The following is a 22289-nucleotide window of genomic DNA, read 5'->3' as shown; positions in this document are numbered from 1 at the left end:
TGATAACAGTGACTGAATTTGAAAAATAAATACCAACTGCAGTTGCAACCTTCGTAAGTCATCACATTCATATGAGAAACATTTAAAACAATTTTTTATTATGGCCAATTTCAAACATAAGACAAAAGCAGAAAAAAGAGTATAAACAATCCTCACAGTACCCATGGCCTAACTGTAAACAACTCTGACAACCTTGATTCACCAGTGAAGCCCGTAATCTTCAGTATTTATCAGGAAAAATAGTCATTTCTCATCGGGGTCCAACAGACCCTTTTTATTTCCTTTTAAAGTCTTTTTATGAATAATTTACAGACGTATAAACAGGCAGTGAGAAAAAAAAACCTTGTTAGATATTTTAATAAGAAACAGAGCAAGCCCAAATTTTTATCCCTATTTTCCTGATTTTAAAAAAATGTCACCAGAAATGGCATGCCCTCTGAGTGCAAAATAACTGCTCACTAACTTCATGGATGTATCTGGAGTATAACCATCTTGTAAATACTGACTACAGATTTCAGATTACCTCTCTAATTGGTTCTAACTTAACATTACTTCTGATTTTTTCTTTTTACATTTTCATAATCAAAACACCATACTTGAAATAATTTTTTAAAAACCTTTTGTGGCTCATCATTTTGGGAGAGGACAATCTTCTTTGTTCCATAATTTGCAAAACATTTTTCATTTTTACACTTATAAAAACAGCAAGTGGAAAAATCCGATCAAGTTTTTTTCATTTGCTTCCAATCACCTTTGTATACACACCTGCCTTCAGCATTTGTCCACTTAGAAACAGTAACAAATTAGGGCACCCAGACATCATAAGAGATGAAAGAATACCGCAAAAGGGGATGTTTCATGTTCCTACAGAACAGTGCCTGAAGTCCCTTCTGTTGAATGACTAGCTGGGTATCTTTACTCTTAAAAATATCTTGTTCACTCACTGATTCCTTGAATTTGAGAAAATTTTAGGGTATCATCTGAAGACTAGTTTTGAGATTTCACTTACGTGATCAACTTCATTAACAATAATAAGGTCTAATGGGCTGCTAAAGCAGCCCTGGTGGTGCAGTAGTTAAAGCGATCGACGGCTAACCAAAAGGCTGATGTGGCAGTTAAAAACCTCTAGTGGCTCCAGAGAAAGATGTGGCAATCTGCTTCCATAGGTTTATAGCCTTGGAAACCCTAAGGGGTCCCTATGAGTCAGAATCAACTCGATGGCAGTGGGGTTTTTTTTTTTTTTTGGTCTTGGAATGTGCTACTTTCTCTTTGTATTCCTCTTTTGATTCATTTAATAATTTTGTAATCTGTCAATTTCTTCCTGTTTGCAATTTTAGTAGAAAATGAAGAATTCTGGTTTCTGAACTCTGTACTGTATTTAATGAAAACAGAAGCATATACAAGGTGGGATCTCCAGTATTCTTTTATTATCTTCTTGAAAAATGGTGCAATACTTTCGGCAATGAAATATGAAAATTTAAATAGTGTGTTTTTCTGCTACTGTATCTTCCTCTAGGCTATGTGTCAGCAAACTTTTTCTGTAAAGGACCAGATACTAAATTTTTTCACTTTGCAGCCACAAGGCCTCTGTCACAACTACTCAAACTTGCTATTGTGGCATAAAAGCAGCCATAGATAATAAAGAAACTAATGAGGCTGTGCTCCAATAAAACTTTATTTACAAAATTAGGTCAGATTTGGCCTGTGGACAGTAGTGTGCAGGCCTGTGCTCTGAAGGATTTCACTGTTACTCTGTTTTCATATCTTATTCTTTTGAGCATAGTTGAGAATAACTGATGAATAATATTAATAATAAAACAGCAAAATGTTTCAAGACTTAGAAAAAATACGATCACTAAGATCCCATAAAGAAGCCCTGGTGGTGCTGTGGTTAAAGCACTTGGCTGCTAACCAAAAAGTCAGCAGTTCAAACCCATCAGTAACTTTGCAGAGGAAAGACGTGGTAGTCTGTTTTTGTAAAGATTACAGCCTTGGAAATCCTATCAGGCAGTTCTACTCTGTCCTACAGGGTCACTAGTGAGTTGTAATCAACTTGTCGGCAACAGGTTTAGTACTTTTTTAAGATTCCATAATGTAATTACATTTATAAAACGATCCAATGACCCGAAAGGGCAACCTCAAGATCAGGTAAGTTTTATTCTATTGAAAATTTAACCCAGTTTTCTTTTTATTCTTTGGAAGACCCCTATTAAAGAATAAAAATCGTGTAATATCAATCCTAACAAATAGAACTGCTCAAGAAAATTAAAACATGAAAAGTGTTGCAATGGACCCTGGTGGTATACTGAGGATTAAGCATGCTATAAGTATACTTAAGATTAAATATACTGAAACACTTATGCGACTTGGAGTAAAGATCAAAACCCATTGCCATTGAGTCAATTCCGACTCATAGCAACTCTATCGGATATGGTAGAACTGGCCCCCCACCCAGTTTCCAAGGAGCGCCTGGTGGGTTCAAACTGTTGACCTTTTGATTAGCAGCCATAGCTCTTAACCACTACGCCACCAGGGTTTCTACAGGTAAGGATGGGGCCTGAGACTCTGCATATTCAAAAAGAACATCTCTAGGATTTTTTATTTTTATTTCTGACATGTCAGGTTTGGGGACAACTAGACCAACAGAACTCAAAGTCGGGCTCCTGAACTAGCAGTATCAGTATGAGCATTACCTGAGAACTCATTAGCAATGCAAATTTTCAGGCTCAATTCCAGACCTATTGAACCAAAAAGTCTGGTGGTGAATCCCTGGAAAATGAATTTTAACAAGTCCTCTAGGTGGACTATCATGCCAGGTAAAGTTTGAATGGTGTTATGGTCTAATCATATTAGGAACAATTAACTCCCCAAATGCCCTGATACTATGCTAACTGCATACTTTTATTTATTTTTAACTATAATCATGGCTTCCCATGAAGATTTCTTTCAAAAAAAAAAAAAAAACAAATATGACAAGAGGATTACAATGTCTCAGTTCCTTGGAAGTTAAGTTTCTCAACAGCTATTTGGGCTTATATCGTTTCTTGTTAGTCTGTTTGGCATTAGTAGGCTCACACGGACATTAATCACCTTCGGATACATTACAAAAATTGTTCTGGGTCTGCAAAAGTATTTCTGAACTGTGGCCCTTCGATCAATACCACCAGTAAAAACTAAAGATTCTTGGGCCCCACTCTGGGCTGAGTGAAAACACATAGCTTCCAAAGGTGCTTTTTTAACAAGGACCCTAGGTGATTCTCACATACACTGAAATGAGAATCATGGCTGTAATTTGCTTACTGAGCTGCGCCAACCTTGGACAAGGATTAAATTGCACCAAAAAAATCTGCAGCCAGCAAAATTTTTTTAACAGTTTGTCTGGAAAGAGAACTCTTTCATGGTAGAATAGTTATTACTGTGCTCACGGTATTTGTTTGTAATAACCAACCTACTTTCAAACCAAGCATTGAGGAAGTATGCAAAAAAATTTACACGTGAATCATTGAAATATACAGATGGTAACAGCATGAAAGGGCAATAATAATTTTAAAAAAAAAAGTACGACATAAAACAATCAAACATTACATTAGCTATGAAGTTCCTAGTAAGCAAACAAAACAATAAATACAATGAAATCATTATCATCTGATAAAATACTGCATGCCGATTTTTGTGAACATAATGAAGGCTCTTTTAAAGATTCAGAAACCCTGGTGGCATAGTGGTTAAGTGCTATGGCTAACCAAAAGGTCGGCAGTTCGAATCCACCAGGCGCTCCTTGGAAACTCTATGGGGCAGTTCTACTTTGTCCTATAGAGTCGCTATGAATCAAATTGACTTACTGCAGTGGTTTTTTTTTTAAAGTGGGCTTTTAAGTGGAGGCTGATAGTCAATTCAAAACTACTTGTATTTTTCTCCTGAACACAAGAGAATTTCAGGTTAGGAACATGTCAGGGCAAGCGTTACCTCAGTCACTTCAATCTGATAATAAGAACTTTATAATTTTGGCACTGTTTCTCTGAAACATGGATTTTCAGGAAACTTTCCTCCTGATTAGAATATTCTTAGTCACTTATGTTATGGTAGATGTATTTACTATAAACGTAACTATGCTTACTCTAAAATTAATCACCAAGAAATTGACTGAATTAGCCCATTAGATGATGTTGAATAAATATACTTTCCATTTGCTCACTGAAGCACTGGCTCAAAACAAGGGTATTTGTTTTGGCATAACCGTTTTTTTGCCCGTAAAAACATGGCAGTTGAGAGAACCCGAGGGAGCAGGACAACAGTGGGATGCAGAGCCCAAATTCTCGTAAAAAGACCAGACTTAATAGTCAGACTGGGATTAGAAAGACCCTGGAGGCCGCGGTCCCCAGACCTTCTGTTAGCCCAAGACAGGAACCATTCCCAAAGCCAACTCTTCAGACAGGGATTCGACTGGAATATGGGATGCAAAATGATACTGGTAAAGAGCGAGCTTCTTGGATCAAGTAGACACATGAGACTATGTTGGCATCTCCTGTCTGGAGGGGAGACGAGAAGGCAGAGGGGGCCAGAAGCTACCCGAAAGGACACAAGGAGACACAGTGGAGGGAAGAACTGTGCTATCTCATTAGAAGGAGAGCAACTGGGAGCGTATGGCAAGGTGTACGTCAATTTTTTATAAGAGATTGACCTGATTTGTAAATTTCACTTAAAGCACAATAAAATTTTTTTTAAAAAAGGGCAGTTTCTGCTCATTCCTGAGTCTTGATAATAAATTCATGTCATTAGCAAAGCCTCAGATATAATCTTCCTATTTCCTATCACAGTATTACATATATAATAACGACAACAAAAAAATCGACCCCATTGCCATTAAGTTGGATTCTGAGTCATAGCAACCCTACATGACAGAGGAGAAATGCCCCAGAGTTTCCAAAAAGCACCTGGTAGATTTGAACTGCCCACCTTTTTGGTTAGCAGCTGAACTCTTAATGGCTAAGGCACCAGGTCTCCATATATTAGTTCAGCTAAAATGAGGTAGGGCCAGGGAATATGCAGGATAGGATGTACACATTTTTTTTTTAATTTGGAATGATTAATCAAATGAAACATAGTTAAATAGGCTAAAAATATGCCAAACATAGAGGACAGATAAAGTTCTGAGCTCTTGCTAAACCTAAAAACCCAAACCCACTGCCATTGAGTTGATTCCGACTCATAATGACAGAGTAGAACTGTCCCATGGAATTGCCAAGGAGCAGCTGGTGGGTTCAAACTGCTAACCTTTTGTTTAGCAGCCAAGCTCATAACCACTGTGCCACCAGGGCTCTGAGCTCTTGGTGGAGGGAAACAAATACAGGATAAATAACTCTTGAGAGTTTTTCGTTGAAAGTCTGTAAACTAACCAAACCCACTGTCACTGAGTCAACTCCAACTCATCACGACCCTACAGGACCGGGTTTCCAAGGCTGTACGTAAATCTTTCCGGAAGCAGACCGCCACATCTTCTTCCCACGGAGTGGCTGGTCCATTTGAACTGCTGACATTTTCGTAAACAGCGAAGTGCTTAACCACTGGGCTCCTTCCGTAAACTAATGCACTCTACACACACTCAGGTCTAACTCTTTACTAGTCATTAACTTATGCAAGTACACCCAATGTGCCTTTTTTTTTGAACAGAAGTTGCTTATAAAGGGATCTGAACTTAAATATCTACAAAGTTCTGCTTAAAATGTTATCTTTGCTAAGTTTATCAGGTTTTTTTTTTTTTAATTCCTGGAATGCCTCCTCCGAAGACAACTAGAAAATTTTAAGTATCCCATGGATTTGAGTCACATATTTTTATCAGTCGCTGTCAAGTTGATTCCGACTCATGGCAACCCCGTGTGTGCATAGTAGAACTAGTCCAGCCTGTGATCTTTCAGAAGCAGACTATCAGGCTTGTCTTCCAAGATGTCCGTGGGTGGGCTTGAATTGGTAACCTTTCGGCTAGTAGTTGAGCACTTGACTGTTTGTGCCACCCAGGGACTCGAATCACATATGGTAATACTCAAAATGTACTTCCAAAATTTTATAATGGGTGTGTGTGTGTGTATACAGACATACATCTATAAATATAACATAATAAAAACTCATCACATATATACGCAAATCAAAGACTGAATCAAGGGCACAGACGAACATATTGGGCATTTTATCTAAAATTTTGTACAATTTAAGTATGTTTTGAAAAGCAGAAGTGGACCTTAAATCAAATTAAGTCCATACCTAACAGCCCAGTGTCTACACCATCTTCATTCTTCAGATTCTCAGCATGCAACTCTGTAAATACAAAGAGAGGGCTAGGTAAAGAATAAAGTTATTTCGTAATGTGAAGTAATCAAAGGCTTGGGTGACATTGTGAAGTTGTGCAAAGTACTCCAGAGTCAAAGAACTGGTTTCGAATTCTGATTCTACTTACTAGCTACGTGATCTTCAGGAATCAAGTAAGACTTACCTTATAAATGGGAAAGCTAATGTTTACTTCATAGGGTTGCTGTGAAAACAGTTTAATAGCAATTGCAGAGCATACCAGGTCTTACTTCAATTCCTTCCCCCATTCTTTAGTATAAAAACAGCTCAATGTTTTCTGCAATGAACTTCAATTTACAACAATTTTATGACTTTATGATGCAAAGGCAATCTTTCAGAGAAAAACAAAAGGTAGAGGTATCACCTGTTTCTCTAAAGTTTGCTTTACACCACTTCGCTTTTACAAAAGACCTACGCTAGTACCTGTTTTCACTAACAAAAAAAAAATCCAGAGGATTTTTGCTTTTACAAAAAGAGGCAAAAAGTGGAAACTGCCATCAGCCATTTGTTTTGCAGTGAGCCTTTAAAGATGCAATACACACCCTGAGCAGTCAGTGGCATTGCCAAGCTCCTTCCATGGGAACTATACTCAGCATCTCAGCATTGTATATCATTCCTGCTTTTACTGCCTGGTAGTGTTATTTGGTATGATTTGGTAGGTTAGTTTTGGGGCCTGAGAAATGCTCGAAAAATTTTCCCATATAAATTAATGTTAATGCTTCTTTGTTTCACGCCATTTCAGCTTAAGAAATGTTTCACAGGAACTCTCTACATTCAGATATCAAGGGAAGCCTGTACCTAGAAAACTGTCTCTTAGAATTGCTGTGAAAAAATAAGGGGAGAGGAGAAGGAGTGATAAAATAATAAAACATTGGCAGCCAAGTAATTCATATTCACAGTTTACCATCTCATGAAGAGGTAAAATTCACAAAGTAACTTGTCAGTCTATCTTCTTACAATCAAGCATTGTAAGCTGTTAGATGCTATCTGCTGCCCATTAGGAGCTGGGAAACAACGAGTAAAAAATAACTGTAGTTAAACAAATATACACTATTTAGTCAAATGAAACTGACACTTCAGAGATGTGTCGGGTGTGTTCTATACACAAAGTAAGGTAGTTCTTTTCGTTTTATATTTTTTTCCAATAATTTGGCCAAGGTCACATTCACTACTCAGAAATGATATTTAAACTCAGGTATGAATCCTTCTACTTTTATATGCAGTACCCAACCATATAATACATCTGTATCAGCCTCTGCAAAACCTTTCAAGGCACATCTATTTTTATTCCAATCTGGCCAATATTTCAACTTCAGGCACTACTAAAGGGGGGAAAAAAAACCCTACGGACGCTGCGGTAAAACTTTACTTACTACACCCAGCTACAAATATAACATAAAACTAAGAGAGACTAATTATTTTACCCGTCCAAGTACAAATTTGGGTTGTGGGCTAGAACTTCTTGTCCTCCAGGAATTCTGTGAGTGTACAGAGGGATCGGTGGATCAAAGCCACTGAACCTGTAGCCTTTTCAATTACACCCATTTTTCACCGTCTCCTTTTAATGATGGTGTTTCTGAAATTTGCTTTTCTCAATATTTCACCCCAAGTGGTCACTGATTTTAAGATATTAAATCTTCAGAAGTACCCATTTATCAAAGGAATCATTCTTAAAAAAGAGTCTGCTGATCACAGACCAGGGTCTTCCACCTTGGGAAAGAGAAGACAAAAGGAGAAGAGCAAAGAAAGGTGCAGACGACGACTCTGAATGAAAGAGGCTGCCAGCTTGCCGGTGAAAAGAGGGAGAGATGGAGGCGAGGGACGCGTCCAGGCCCAACTTCTGCTCTGGGCAGACTTTCAGGCCCGCGCTTCAGTACCTTTTACTATCAGGTAGGCGATGGCAAGAAGGAATGCGAGGAGGGCGGCGAATAGCAGCGAACAGAGCACAGAGAGGACCTGGACCGGCCACCGCCGAGCCGAGGCTCGTCCGCCCACAGTCGCTGGGAAGATGCCATTGCGCTTATCGGGCAGAACCGGTGAACCGTCCCCGTGCGGCGGTAGCAGCGAGCCCTTCCTGAGCTCCGACGACCCCCCAGCCGAGAACTCGGCTCGCAAGTCGCGGGCCACTTGGTCGCATCTCTCCTCCTCGTCGACTTCGCCCTCGCCCCAACCGTCCCCCTGAGAGAAGGCGGAGTACACCGGCCGAGGGAGTGGGGCCCGAGTGCCAAGTCGGCGGCGCCGCAAAGCCAAGACGCTCCCGCTCTCCACAAACGACATGGCGGGAAAGACCGTGAGGCCCGCGGAGGCGGAGCGGCTCCCACCCTGGGCCGTCAGCAGCCAATCAGCGCCCGGGCCCTATCCCGGCCTCGACCACCCGGCTCTGGCGTGCAGGGGTGCGTAGGAGTTCGCAGCTGGCGGGAAGCAAGCAGACGGGCCTCCTAAAGAGCCCGAACGCCCCTGGACCAGAGCCCGACCCAGGGTCTGGCAATGCGGAGGGAGAGAAGCAAAGCGCGGAGCGGCAGGCGAGCCGAGACCGAAGGTAGCCGAATGCCTGGCTCCTGCAGCGCTTCGTTCCGGCCGGAGACCTCAGCCACCGCCGCGTCACCTCTAGGCAGGCGCGCGCCCTGATAGCTCCAATGCCGCACCTTCCCGACACCCGGTCCTAGCGCCCGCCTATGCCGCTCCGATACACGTTCCCGAACCTATTTGCTCTTTCCCTTTTCTTTGCTTGCCTTCTTCCCTGATTTCCTCCTTAAGAGCAGCTCACCGCCACGCGCTCGTGTCTTGCCTTAACCGCCCATTCCTAACTCTCTTCCGCATCTTTTTTTCTCTGCCCCTACCACTCCTTCCCTCCACGCCCTCTACACGCCTCTACCTCTCTTCTGCCAGGGCGTGCGCTCTCCGATCTGTTACCTACCTCGAACTCTCTTCTTTTGGGCCCCTCCTCCCGTCTTCCCCGCCCCCTCCCTTCCTTGCCCCTCCCACTGTCTCGAGCACTGCGCGCGCGCCATCTGGCCGCAGCCACCGCTAACGCTAGAAGCTGCCTACCCCACCCCCACCCACCGTACCCCTGGCGGCTTCAGGTTTGTGGGGCGTACGTAACTTGGTTGGGGGCGGTGAAGGCGCCAGGCCCCCGCTGCCCACCCCCTATGGAGGAGTGCGGCCGTCCCAACTAGGGAAGCTGGGACACTGTTATCTTCTCTTCCCCGGGGGAAGTTGGTGAAGTTTTCCCGGCGGAGGATTCGGAGCAGAAACTTCCTCCGTCCCCCTCCCCCCCTCCATGCAGGCGACGTCGAGTGAGGCTGGGGGCGAATCGCCGCAGAGCTGCGTGCCGGCCGCGCACTCAGATTGGGCTTCGGGGAAGCCTGTCAGCTTATTGGCCCCGCTGATCCCGCCCCGAAGCGCAGCGCAGCCTTTAACCTTTGGCCCCGGCGGGCGCCAGCCACTCAGATCGCTTCTTGTTGGCATGTGTAGCGGCAGTGGCCGCCGGCGGAGCAGTCAGAGTCCGACGATGAGGCCGGGGACGGGAGCAGAGCGTGGAGGCCTCATGGTGAGTGAAATGGAGAGCCATCCTCCGTCGCGGGGTCCCGGGAACGGGGAGCGGAGATTGCCCGGCTCAAGCCTTTGCTCCAGCTCTTGGGTCTCTGCTGACGGCTTCCTGAGGAGCCGGCCCTCGGTAAGGGATCGGTGGGGAAGGGGGAAAGTGGCACAATGAAAAACGGAGTCAGAGAGACAGGAAGCTTTCTCAAAGAGGAGAAGAGTGGACGGAGGAAGCGCTCGAGATGGTGGGATATGTTCCGATGGAGAGAAATGGGGGGCGGGGACGCACAAAGGGAAGGATGTGGGACCCTGGAAGTTCCCGGTGGGCTTGGCGTAGGCAGAGGCGTGGTGGAGATGCTGGGCCCTGGGCGGGGTAAGCGTCTAGGAGAGGTAGGCCTGATTTAGCAGGAAGAGGGAGGCGGAAACTTGGTTTTGTAGACTTTAAAAGAGGCTGCCAAAATTTGTTTTCACTAGTAGTGGGGGTGTCTGCAGTGGGAGCATTGGCAGGAAATTTACTTGGTTTTAAGACCTGGAACAATGGACACTTAGGTGAAGTGTTGTCTTTTTAAAGAGCATTAAAGTTGCATTTTTTCCGGAAGAATTTTACCTGTCTTAAAAGTTGTGTTAGGAAAGAATATGTTTATTTGTTAGGAGTGAAGTGTCCCTAGGTACCTATCTGTCTTTTCTAAGACCAGTTCTCATCTGAGTTAATTTGGTAAATTTAGCGTTTTAAAGTCATTTAAGTAACGTGTTTTAAAAAAAGCGTTATAAAATAGCAATAGATGGTTCTCTTTTGTATCTGTGAAATATGACAAAGTTGTGGCTTTCACCATGAGAGTTTAAAGTAGTTATTACATAAATTTCGTTCAAGTTTGGCAAGCCAGTTAGTAACTGATTAAATCAGTTTTTCTTTTTAAATTGATCTAGATGTTCAATGATGGTTTCAAGTTATATTCAGGAATATGGCAGTTGCAAGCTTGTTATAAACACTGTAGTGCATTTTTTGTTAATATAGGACAAGAGAGTATAAACTATCTGCGTAATTCAATCACACATTACTTTAATATTAGCCACTGCAGAGAACTCATTTGAGATTTTTGAGAAGCTCTTTCTGTTACTTGCTGATGTTTAGTTTTCATTATTTTTCAGATGGGACACCCTGGCATGCACTATGCCCCCATGGGAATGCACCCTATGGGTCAGAGAGCGAATATGCCACCTGTACCTCATGGAATGATGCCACAAATGATGCCCCCTATGGGAGGGCCACCAATGGGACAAGTAAGAATATTTTTGTATTTTTGTTTTGTTTTCCATTTATTTTTGTCTTCTAGTATTGTGTCAAGATGAAGTCTGGGTAAATAGTTATAGCTGTTTAAGGATTAGTTTATGTCAAAATAATGTTTTCAGATACAGCAAATGTTGGATCATGACTAACCAAATTTTGAATGTATCAAAAGTCTTCTGTACGAAAAACTTATTTCCTACCTCAACAAAACTAAGAGTTTCTTTTTTTTTTTTTTTTAAATTAACAAGGTACATTTAGGCTTTTTAGTTTAATGACTTTTTTTTAAGGATGTCAATTTAACTGAACGCTCTAAGAATAAGTATTATCTGATATGTCACATAACTTATATTGGTGGGCCATAAAAGATGAATACAAAGGATCTGAAAATAGGAATTGCTTAAGCCATTAACTGAGAATGAGTTCTATATTTTATTCCTGAAATATCTTCTTCTTTTGTGTGTATGTTGGAGGCGGGGCTGATGAGGTTCCTACTTCATAATTCTGATTTTTCATAGGATGCTGTCAAATAGGTAGCTCATTTTCCATTTATACTATTTTGTTTAAGCAAAATTTGTATTGCTTCTGCACTACTGCTTCTGAGCCGTCCCTTCCATCTCGAGCATGAATTGTAAATAGACATTTTGTAGGAGTGATTTAGATCAAAAGGTTTTAAGGCTTACTCAGTGGCTGATAGAACTGAATTCCTAGGAGAGCATTCAAGAAAGTTAACAGGTTAAGTTACTATGGATAATTTCATGTTTTCTGTATTAAGTCCTATAATACACAGGTCCTTTAGGTGGCTGGGTTATTTCCATTTGAGTATCTTGATAAATCATCAGAAATTTAGGCTAACAAAATATTTTGAAAAAAACCAGTCGATTTGATTTGATCTTTTGATAATTAGTACTGTTTTCTTTGATAATAATTTAAGTCACGATGGTTAAAGTTAATAGTGCAATTGCAGTGGACGAAAGGAGCTTGCTCTGTGTCTCTTTCTATTTAACCGTAAGAATAGAAGGGCTTAACGTCAAGTGGTTTTCTTCTTTTTTATTTGGAATATAGCCCTTAATTTTGTATAAAAATCTTTATTCAAAGGCACAGGCCCAAAAGATTCTGCCTGTAGGTGTTCTTTAAATAAAAGAACTGTTTATTCTGTGACTGTAGAGTAACATAAAATTTAAAATTCCCTATATGATGGAGAGACAACTCTGATTCCTCTTGTTTCTTTCCATCTCTAAACAGCAAGGAGCTCTTCTTGTTTTCTTGGTAGAGCTGCTCTAACTAGATAATGAGCTTTAAAAATATTTATTCTTTAAATGCTCTGGTTCTTATTTAAAATTAGTTTCTTTCCACAGAAAGATAAAATAAAACAATTTGCTACTGCCAGATGCTTCTCTCTTTTCTGGGGCCTTCTGTTTCCATTGGGCCAATCAAGGTAAGTTTTGCAAGGGATTGACCTGTTTACCCTTGCTGTAATGGTGCTATTGCACTACCAAAACCAAGATATCAGCTAGTCATTTCTAGTAAGCTGCAGATTTTATCTTTTTTTTTTTTTTTAAGCACTTTTGTCTATTTCATTGACATTAGCTGGTCACACTTTGCCTTAAGGCCCTTTTTAGCTATATTTGTGACCGTCTTCCTAGGAAGTTTACTTGCTACTTGGTGCACATTTATTCACATACTATGAATTTTGTCATGTGGTTTTGATTTCTTTTTCTAGGGCCAATATAAATTATGTGCCTTTAGATTTACCTACTAAACATTTAGAAGTCTGTCTCTTCTAAGTGGCTCCTATTAAAGAATGAATGTCTTAGGAGTCCAGCTCTGAGGGTCCCAAGAAAATATCCATTGTTTTTTCTTAGAATCAGATTATTTCCTTTTTTCCCGTTAATATATAACTAGCAAATATGGGGCCCAGATCTTGGTAAAGCTAATTCTTACTTAAGCTTTTATAACAAATTGGGAGGGCATGGATAATTTAAATGCTCAAGTAATTGGAAAATCTTATTTAAAGCCATATAAACACTCCCTCAAAAATAAAAGTTGATCATAATAGCAAAATTGATCTTTTTTTTTTTTTTCTGTACCATTGTTTTTTTTTTTTTTTTCTGTCAGCCCATCCTCAGAAGTATTAATGAGCAGAAAGTGGTCAGAAAATAAGCAGGGAGCCTGAGTAGTCCACAGCAGCGATACAAAGTTGGGTAGAGTTCTGCCATCCAATTTTAAAAAGTCACTTAACTCACAAATTATTTAGACTTAGGAATGAAGATGATAGAGCTTTCTTGTATGTTGGCTAGTTCACGTTATGATCTCTTGCTGGGATCTCATGCTAAAGACTAAAATTGGTGGCAGTTTTACTTGCTAAATGCTTTCGGTCTTTGGAGTGTCACTGCATGTACAATAAAATTTTAAAACTTGCTTGTAAAATCATGTACAGGCTTGACAGCATAACAGTTCTAGGGAAGCAGAGTTCGTAATTTTTCAAATGCAGCACGTTATTTATAGGGTATATTCACATTTTTTCTTCTGTAAGTTACAACACCCTTTTAAAATTCAGGCGAAATTTACTAGTAGTAATAAATATTTGGAAATTATCAAATGAAGCCTGTTTTTTCAGGTTTATCTCAGTTATATATCCGGTAGGTTAAATTTGGCCCTTGCTGTACATAAATTTCATATCGGAAAGTTGTGCTTCCACTTGTACAAAATTACAGGATTTTACAGTTGGAGGGGATCTTACAAGTTGTATAAACCATAAATAATATATGACCTGAGTATAACTTTTGGGAGGATTATTGGTTAACAAGCCATATTAATAAAGATAAAAGAATTTTACTTGCTTGGTGCCAATACTCAGAAATTTTCAATAGAGATTTCGTTTAAGATATAGTTACGTTGAGGCTCTTTCTTTATTCCAGTTCTAGAGAAAATAATGTTTTACCTTTAAAATGTTTCACATCTTTTGTTGTTCTTTCTACACTGATGGTTTTGCAGTTACTTATGCCCAAGAGTATTACTAGCTGACTATTTTTTGTTTGGTTGGTTGGTTGTTTTTTTTTCCCCTCCCCCAAGGCTTAGTTTTTCTTTTCTTTTAATGAGAAGAGTAGAGGAAGAAACCTAACGAGGTCCCTTTCAGCTCTAACAGTCTGTGATTTAATTCAGATCATTTGATAAGAGTAGGCGATATAGATGAAATTTTATGGGTTGATGTAAAAATAAAAGAATAGAAAAAATTGTTTTAGGAATGCCTCTCTAGTTCTAATTATTCAGTACTTTTTTTTTTTGTCTTTGGTCAGTAAAATTATAAACGAATGATTGCTTTTTACAAGTTTGATTTTCTTGTTCTTGCATTTCATACTGAAAAAAGGAGGTTGTCACAGATCTTATTTGTATTTCTGCAGGTTTAGTCTACTATTAGCAACTTTTAAAGTGGTTTTCGTGCTTCAAGGCTGTCCCCCAAATTTTCTCATAGATTTTATCATGTAACCTCTTTGCCCAGGAACCACCAGTGTTTTTTGTGCCTTTAGCATAGTGTCTAAATTCTGTAGCAGAACTTTCAAGAATCTCTGTGGTGCAATTCAAAGCTTCACATTCCCTCATTTGAACAGGCTATTGTTTTCGTGTTGTCTTGAGTGGTTGTACTAGTTCATGACTTGAAACTCATGCTGTTTTTCTTGCCCTCTTGCCTCCAGCTTATTACCACCATGAACTTTTTTTGTTTACCTAATTTCTACCATTCCATGTCCTGCCTTCTCCAGGTGGTCCTCAACAAGTAACTTCCCCAACATATACTTCTTCCTCACATTATTAAAATAAAATCTTATGTAATTTACCCATAAGTCTTTACATTTTTAATTATTTTGGCAAATAGTTTATTGACTTGTTTTTTGTTTTATAGTTTGTTATTTGCCTTGTCTTCACAACAGATAACAGATTGTAAGCTCTTAGAGGGCAGGAGCTATGTTCTGTACTTTTTTAAAAGCCTGCAGGTGCTGAGCGTAGTTCTTAGCATATTATGAGTGCTCAGTAAAATACTTGTTGAATGAATGAAACATACACGGATATTCTTTCCTACAAAATAAGCCAGGAAGTCTGTGAGCCTTACATGTAACTGTTTCCAGTGCTTTGTTACTACTTGCTTCTGTTATCTGCCCCTTGACTGTTTCTTTTTCATTTGACAAAAATGGAAGATAAATAATTTTTGCTTTGTGAGTAAAACTAAGGCACTAATTTTAAAGTACAGGCAAATATATTTCTATCTATATGACTCATTGGTCATCTCATTAAGTTTTACCACAGATTTTTCCATACCCTGGGGGAAAATGATCTGGAATGTAGGTGCTACAGAAAACCTAAGTCAGTGCTTTGGTATGTTAAATTCATATGACTGATCGGGAGACTAATTTGGTGCTGTTGCTTTTGAACTACCTTTACTTTTGAGTATTTACGGAATCCATGCCATTAAATTAGATACTAGCCAGTGAGAAACAGAGACTTTTTTAGGTTATCTGCTCATAATTCTTGAGTCTCGATAACGTGTGCATTTACATTATTCAGCAAAGTACTTTATAAAATAAATTGTCCAAGACCTAATGCGTTTATGTAATTTTTACACTATGAATGTAGGTAGATTTTGACAGGTTTTACTAATGAGACCAGAAGGTATGTTTATTTTCATTATGTTTAGATAGCAGTTCATTTAAATATGAGCTCATCTACTCAGAAACTTTAGGGTAGTGTTGATAATGTGGAAGATATTCGGAGAGATACTAAGAGGACCGTAAAAGTTTGGAAGACTTAAATGTATCCCCCCGCTTTGAGATTCACAGAGCACAAGAGTCACAGGTACTGAGAAGTCTTTCAAAAGCCTTTTTTTTTTTTAAATCGTGATGAAAATATACATAGCAAAACATTCGCCAATTCAACAGTTTCTACATGTATAATTCAGTGATACTGATTGCATTCTTCACGTTGTGCAACGATTATCACTATCCTCCAAATTATTCTGTCATCATTCACATAAACTCATTCCACCACCATTAACAAGAACTCAGTGCCTCCTACGCAGAAGCTCCCCCTTTCACCCCTCCCTCCGATCCCTGGTCATACCTGTTGCTATGTTGATTGCGACTCATAGCATCCCTATAGGACAGAGTAAAACTGCCCCATAGAGTTTCTAAGGCTGTAAATCTTAATGGAAACAGACTGCCACACCTCCCATGGAGCGGCTAGTGGGTTCAAACCAGCAACCTTTCAGTTAGCACCAAGCAGTTAACCGCTGCACTACCAGGGCTCCTTGATGTTTGGTTTTTATATATTTGTTTATTTCATATAAGTAAGATTATACAATATTGTCCTTTTGCCTCTGACTTTTGCTCAGCATGTTTTCAAGGTTCATCCATGTTGTGGCATGCATCAGGACTTCATTTTTCTTTACGGCTAAGTAATAGTCCATTTTATGTACGTACCACATTTTGTTTATCCATTCATCTGTTGATGGACATTTAGGTTGTTTCTACCTTCTGGCGATTGTGAAAAGTTCTGCAGTGAACATTGGCATACAGGTTTCTGTTTACATTTCTGCTTTCACGTCTTCTCGGTATATGCCTAGAAGTGGTGCTGCTGACTCATACGGTGGTTCTATGTTTAACTTTTTGAGAAACCACCACGCTGTTCTCTGTAGAAGCTATAGCGTTTTACATACCCACCAGGAATGGAACAGGTTGCAGGTTTCTCCATAACCTCACCAATACCTGTTATTTTTCTTTTTGATGATTGCCATTCTAATGTGGTATCTCATTGAGGTTTGAGTTGTATCCCCTCATGGCTGCTAACCTAAAGATTGGCAGTTCAACCCACCCAGCAGCTCCGTGGAAGAAAGGCTTGGCAAACTCCTTCTGTAAAGATTGTTGTCGTTAGCAGTGATAGGATTGCATATAGAGTGTTAACAGTAGAACTGCCCTATAGGGTTTTCTTAGTTGTAATCATTATGGAAGCAGATTGCCAGGTGTTTTTTTTTTTGGCTGAGCTGCTGGGTGGGTTTGAACTGCCAACCTTTCCCTTAGCAGTTGATTGCAAACCTCTTGTGCTGCCTACACTATGCAGCAGTTCTGCTGTTACACATGGGGTTGCCAGAAGTCAGAATCAACTTGATTGCATTTTTTTTTTTTTTTAATCGCTAATGACATTGAGCATCTTTTCGTGCGCTCCTTGGCCTTTTGAATATCCTCTGGTGAAATGTGAAGCCTTTTACCCATCTCTTGAAAGGATTGTCTTTTTGTTAAATTAAAATTTTTTACGTACTTTGGCTATTAGACCATTATTGATATATCGTACCTGCAGTTTTTCTTCTAGTCCGTAGGTGGTCTCTTTATTGATCAAGTCCTTGGATGAAAAAAAATACATATTTAATTTTTATGAGGTTTTGTTTACCTATTTTATGTTTTATTGCTCATGCTTTGGTTGCCATATCTGATAATCTATCATTAAAAACTATATTCCACAGCCACATCCCTATATTTTCTTCTAAGAATTTTATGGTTTTAGTTTTCACATTTAGGTCCTTGGTCCATTTTGTATTGATTTTGTGTACAGTGTGTGGCTTGGGCAGAAGCCTTTTAAAACTTTGTTGTAATGAGCATTTCTTAATTTTATTTGACCGTTCCTCACACTCTAATCTCCCTGCCCAGTATTATCCATTTATTTTGCTTTATCTAGCACATTATGTGGTATTTAGCACATTGCATGCTAAATTAGGACTGTTTATTCATTTAGTTTGCTCCTTAGGCAACATTGGAGTAAGTTAATAACATGCACATAAATGAAACAGCTTACGGTGCACAACATATGTATTCATTAAATAATGGAATGAAAAAGGAAAGGGCACAAATTTCCGCAGGTTAGTGTGAGTTTTTAACTGGTGTTCAATAGAAATATTAGTGGCACTACTTCGATCGTTTCATGAAGTATATTGGTAGATATTAGAGATTTGACACATCTGCCTAGCCCATTAGCCGTGTTGTAAGTCTTTTACTGTTGTTTTTTTTTTTTTTTTTAGCCTAGAGAAATAAAATGTCTAAGTTGTGAGGATTTCTGAATGGGAATGATGAGTAGATTATTTTCTCATATAGAAGTTGTCAGTATAGTCTTTTGTTCTTACTCCTTTTGGTATACCTTCACATTTCTTTTAGTCAACAAATATTTACATACCACATGTTGTTTATCCATTCAGAGATGAATGATCTGTGCCCTGCTTCCAGGGAACTTAGAATCTTCTTCCACAGATCTCTCTCCAAGCTGTTTTCTCATCTTCCAGCTGTTGGTTTGACTGTCAGGGTATTTCTGAGCATTTAGAAATCTGGCGGAGATGAATGGTTCGCTTTTGTTTATGTTCTCTCTCTCTCTAGTCAAGTAACCATATATTATATTTAGTTTGGTTTTTTTTTGTTTGTTTTTTGTTTTTTTACAGTTAACTATTATAGCTAGTGATAATTTAAATATGTAGTAACTTGCATTGGTGGGCTTAAAAGGAATTGTTTTCTGAAATGAATTATGCTATTAGCCATGTCTCTAAGGATTAAACTTGCCATTAAGAAGGACTGTTTTGAATTAAATATAGTTTGTTTGACCATAAGCTTTTTTTTTTTTAAACAAAATTCTTATATGGCCATACAAATGTAATTATATATGTATTCATTATGTTCTGATCTTCTATTCACTTGGGCTAAGACTTTTTAAGTTACCTTTTTGGCTAATGAAGGAGCCTTAAGTTCCTGTTTGAAAACGTGTTTTTATAGGTTCTTTCACACATGTGATATCAAGAAAGTTGTTACTTCTTTGAAAGGTGATTTTTCATTAATTTCATAATTTATTGTATATTGTTAAAGAGAACAGAAAATTACCCTTTCTTTCTTTATACTGAAATGAGGACTGGACAATGAAGTTGTTTACCGTAAGTGTTAGTTTCTGGTACGTGCCAAGTAGCTGTCCTATGCACTGATAACATGTATATAAATGAAACATGGTTCGTGTCTAAAAGGTGTCCAAAAAGGAGAAAAAATTAAAAAATGAAGTGTTTTATGTGTACATATGTGTGTATATAAGGAAGGAACCTTGGTGGTGCGGTATTAAGTGCTCGGGTGCCAACCGAAAGGTCAGGAACTGGAACCTACTAGCTGCTGTGCAAGAGAGAGATGTGGCAGCCCGCTTCCCTAAAGATCACAGCTTTGGAAAGGAAACCCTGTGGGGCAGTTCTCTGTGCTCTAGGGTTGCTGGGAGTCAGAATCAACTCAACAGCGGTGGGGTTTGAATATGTATATAACAATTTGGCTACCTATAATAGTCTAGTTTGAAGGACTTGGAAGGGAATACTAATGTGATCTTTGTTATACTTGTGTCCTAGAGGGCTTGTGTTCAGGAGAAGGCTGGATGACTTTTTAAAGTCTTTAGTTCTGTATGACTTCAGTGAAATATCCCAATCTGTGTGTGTGTGTATACTCAGTTATATTTAGTTTATATTTTATAAAGTGATACAGTTCATTATTATTCTGCTCTTTCTATGTTTTTGTCCATATCTGGTGGGTTTTCCCTTTGTATTTTCTGTACCTTCATTTAGGAACTTTGGAGGTTGGTCAGAGACAGTGGCTTAAGGATCAGTAAGTAATTTCGGCTATTTTTTGCCCTTTTCACATACTTTTTAATTTTTTTTTTAAGGTTTCAGGGAATAAGATTGTGATACCTGATTCCCTGTTGAAAGAACTATAATTTAACCACCAAGTTGTATATGATGTTGAGAGATTAATACACCCTGTTGATTTTGACTCTCCTGACTGAAAAATGAGGTGGCTATAGTAGGGAGTAATAATGCTTAAGGACTTAAAGGGAATTTGTACAGTGACATTGCAGGGTTAGTACAAAACATAATGCTTTTAAACTGGGATTCATTTATTACATGTATTCATTCCTATAGGAGAAGATGGTTTAAAAATATTTGCTTGATGCTTTTAAAAACTGGAGTGCCTATCTGAGAACAAGGTAGGGAATAGGGAAGGGAAAACATAAGTGATACTTTCATTGTATGAGTTGAAGGAGAGCAGTGGTAATAAAATAGCTATCATTTATTGAGGACCATTCTGAGGGCCTTACATGTATTATCTCATTTGATCCTTAAAACGATTCTATCAAAAGGATACTGTTTTCCCAAAATCATACAGCTGGTAAGTGGTTAAGCTGGAATAGGAATCCTGGCACTTTTACTGCACTTACCATGAGCTTCAGTTCTGACTCATGGCCATACTATGTGTCTCAGAGTAGCCATGTACTCCGTAGGATTTTCAGTGGATGATTTTTCAGAAGTAGATCTCCAGGCCTTACTTTTGAGGCACCTCTATGCGGACTCAAGCCTCCAGCCTTTTAGATAACAGGTGAACATGTTTGCACCACCCAGGGACTCCTACTCTGACTCCAGAGTGCACTTAATATGATATTATGCAGTGAATTAAGCTAACCTCCTTAGAATCTGACGGAGTATCTATACCACAGTAATTTTGAAATCTCCAGATTTAGAGAATTCAGCAAACTATATAATTTTGAAAACTGCTTGTTGACTTATTTAATGATAAGTTTCTATCCTGTGTGATAATAATTTGTCCAAATATTTTGTATCTTTTATTTATCTAAATGTCTCTTTTTATTAGAAAATGACAAACGTTTTAGAGTTACATCATTCTAGATGAAGAGGGAAACTAAGGTTAAGTGATTTTCCCAAATACAGCCACAATTTTGAGTTGTTAAGGATCTGTTTTAAATACAGGTATTTGTATTTATTTCCAACTGAATGAATATTTAGTGCCATTAAAAGATGTAAGTTTTACATTTTTTTCAAAAGTTTATTTTCAGCATTTTTTCATAAACTTAATCTAGTGGTGTAAGAGGTAATCGTTTTTAAATGCTATTCTTAATAGTCTCTGTAGGGTGCTTGTCTTGTGGTATTTAACTTCCTCTTTTTAAAAGAAACCAAATAAAAAAGCAAGAATCAAACTTGCAACCTCAGGTTTTCAACAAGAACGGTTCTTAAATATCAACCAAATTTAGGAGTTGGCCTTTTTTTAGATGATTTTTTATAAAGCTTGCAGAAGATAAGCTAGTTTGTGATTTCTTCATGCAGAAAAACCTTTGGATAAACTTCTGAAGGCCACATGAAGATGAAGATCTCATCTTCACTTAATGTTTTCTCTTCAGATAATAGTAAAATTGGACATAGTTTACGTTTTGTAAAATGTGTTACCTGTAGCACTGATACTGCTTTTATTAACCTTTAATTTTTATCTTTTAAAATACATGAAATGAAAAATGATGCATGCTTGTTTATGTATAACATTAGAAATTTTCCAAAGTAGGATTCTAGGAATGACTGATGAGAGTGTGAGGCGTTTTCTGGTTTTCACTCCCTGGTTTTTTATTTTCTTCACACTGTGGTGATTTCTTCTGAAAGCATCTTAATAATTGATTTTATAACTTCTGTCCTTAAAAGGGGGCCCTGGTGGTGCAGTGGTTAAGAGCTCGGCTGCTAACTGAAAGCAGTTCAAATCCACCAGCTGCTTCTTGGAAACTGTTTGGGGCAGTTCTGCTCTGTCCTGTAGGGTCACTACGAGTCAGAATTGACTCGATGGCAACGAGCTTGGTTTTGTGTGTGTGTTTTAATCCTTAAAAGAATATAAATAGAAATATATATAGAAATTAATTATATAGTACTTACACAAATGGTTGGCCGTTTACCAATAAAGTATATCAGATATTGTACCTATGAATTTTTTTGTTTATAGGAGATGTCAGAGTATTTAGAAAAATCCAGATGTTAAATGTTCTAGACAATTTAGCTTAAGTATCATAATAAATACATTGAAACCTCTGAGAGCTGGAACTTGATGGGACTACCTTGTTTTTCGGGGTCTCACAAGTTTTCCACCTTTGACAGGGTATAGTCTTACCACTTTTCTATCACTTGTTTTAGTAGAAAATATTTTGTATTTTCCTTGTGAAAGAATTACACCTTATACATGTTCTAGTTTTGCAGTTTTTACTGTGTATATCTTTTACCTTCTCCCTCTTTCCCCCTTAC

At 38.7% G+C, this 22289-nt stretch overlaps 2 protein-coding genes across 11 annotated transcripts in view; one reads left to right on the top strand and one right to left on the bottom strand.

Annotated features, from left to right (window-relative positions):
* The window catches only part of ARL6IP6 (ADP ribosylation factor like GTPase 6 interacting protein 6), a 39605-nt gene extending 30394 nt beyond the window's left edge, over positions 1-9211 (bottom strand). The window contains exons 1-2 of the mRNA XM_049887258.1: positions 8220-9211; positions 6259-6312 (exon numbers count right to left, since the gene is read on the bottom strand). Of these exons, the coding sequence (XP_049743215.1) occupies positions 6259-6312; positions 8220-8619 (454 nt within the window). The 5' untranslated portion in view covers positions 8620-9211. The remainder of the gene's footprint in view (positions 1-6258; positions 6313-8219) is intronic.
* A 148-nt stretch (positions 9212-9359) lies between these two features.
* PRPF40A (pre-mRNA processing factor 40 homolog A) overlaps positions 9360-22289 on the top strand; it is a 59228-nt gene continuing 46298 nt past the window's right edge. For 3 of the 10 annotated variants that reach the window (XM_049887249.1, XM_049887247.1, XM_049887245.1), the window contains exons 1-2: positions 9370-9892; positions 11032-11163. In XM_049887249.1, coding sequence (XP_049743206.1) covers positions 9623-9892; positions 11032-11163 — 402 coding nt within the window. In that variant the 5' untranslated portion in view covers positions 9370-9622. Of the gene's footprint in view, positions 10019-11031; positions 11164-22289 lie in introns of all 10 variants that reach the window. The other 7 variants (XM_049887244.1, XM_049887241.1, XM_049887250.1 and 4 more) reach the window with 6 other exon arrangements.

Source organism: Elephas maximus, chromosome 6 (assembly GCF_024166365.1).
Source record: "Elephas maximus indicus isolate mEleMax1 chromosome 6, mEleMax1 primary haplotype, whole genome shotgun sequence".
Lineage (NCBI taxonomy): Eukaryota > Metazoa > Chordata > Mammalia > Proboscidea > Elephantidae > Elephas > Elephas maximus.
Note: the sequence above shows the minus strand (reverse complement) of the source record. Positions and strands in the feature narration are given on the sequence as shown.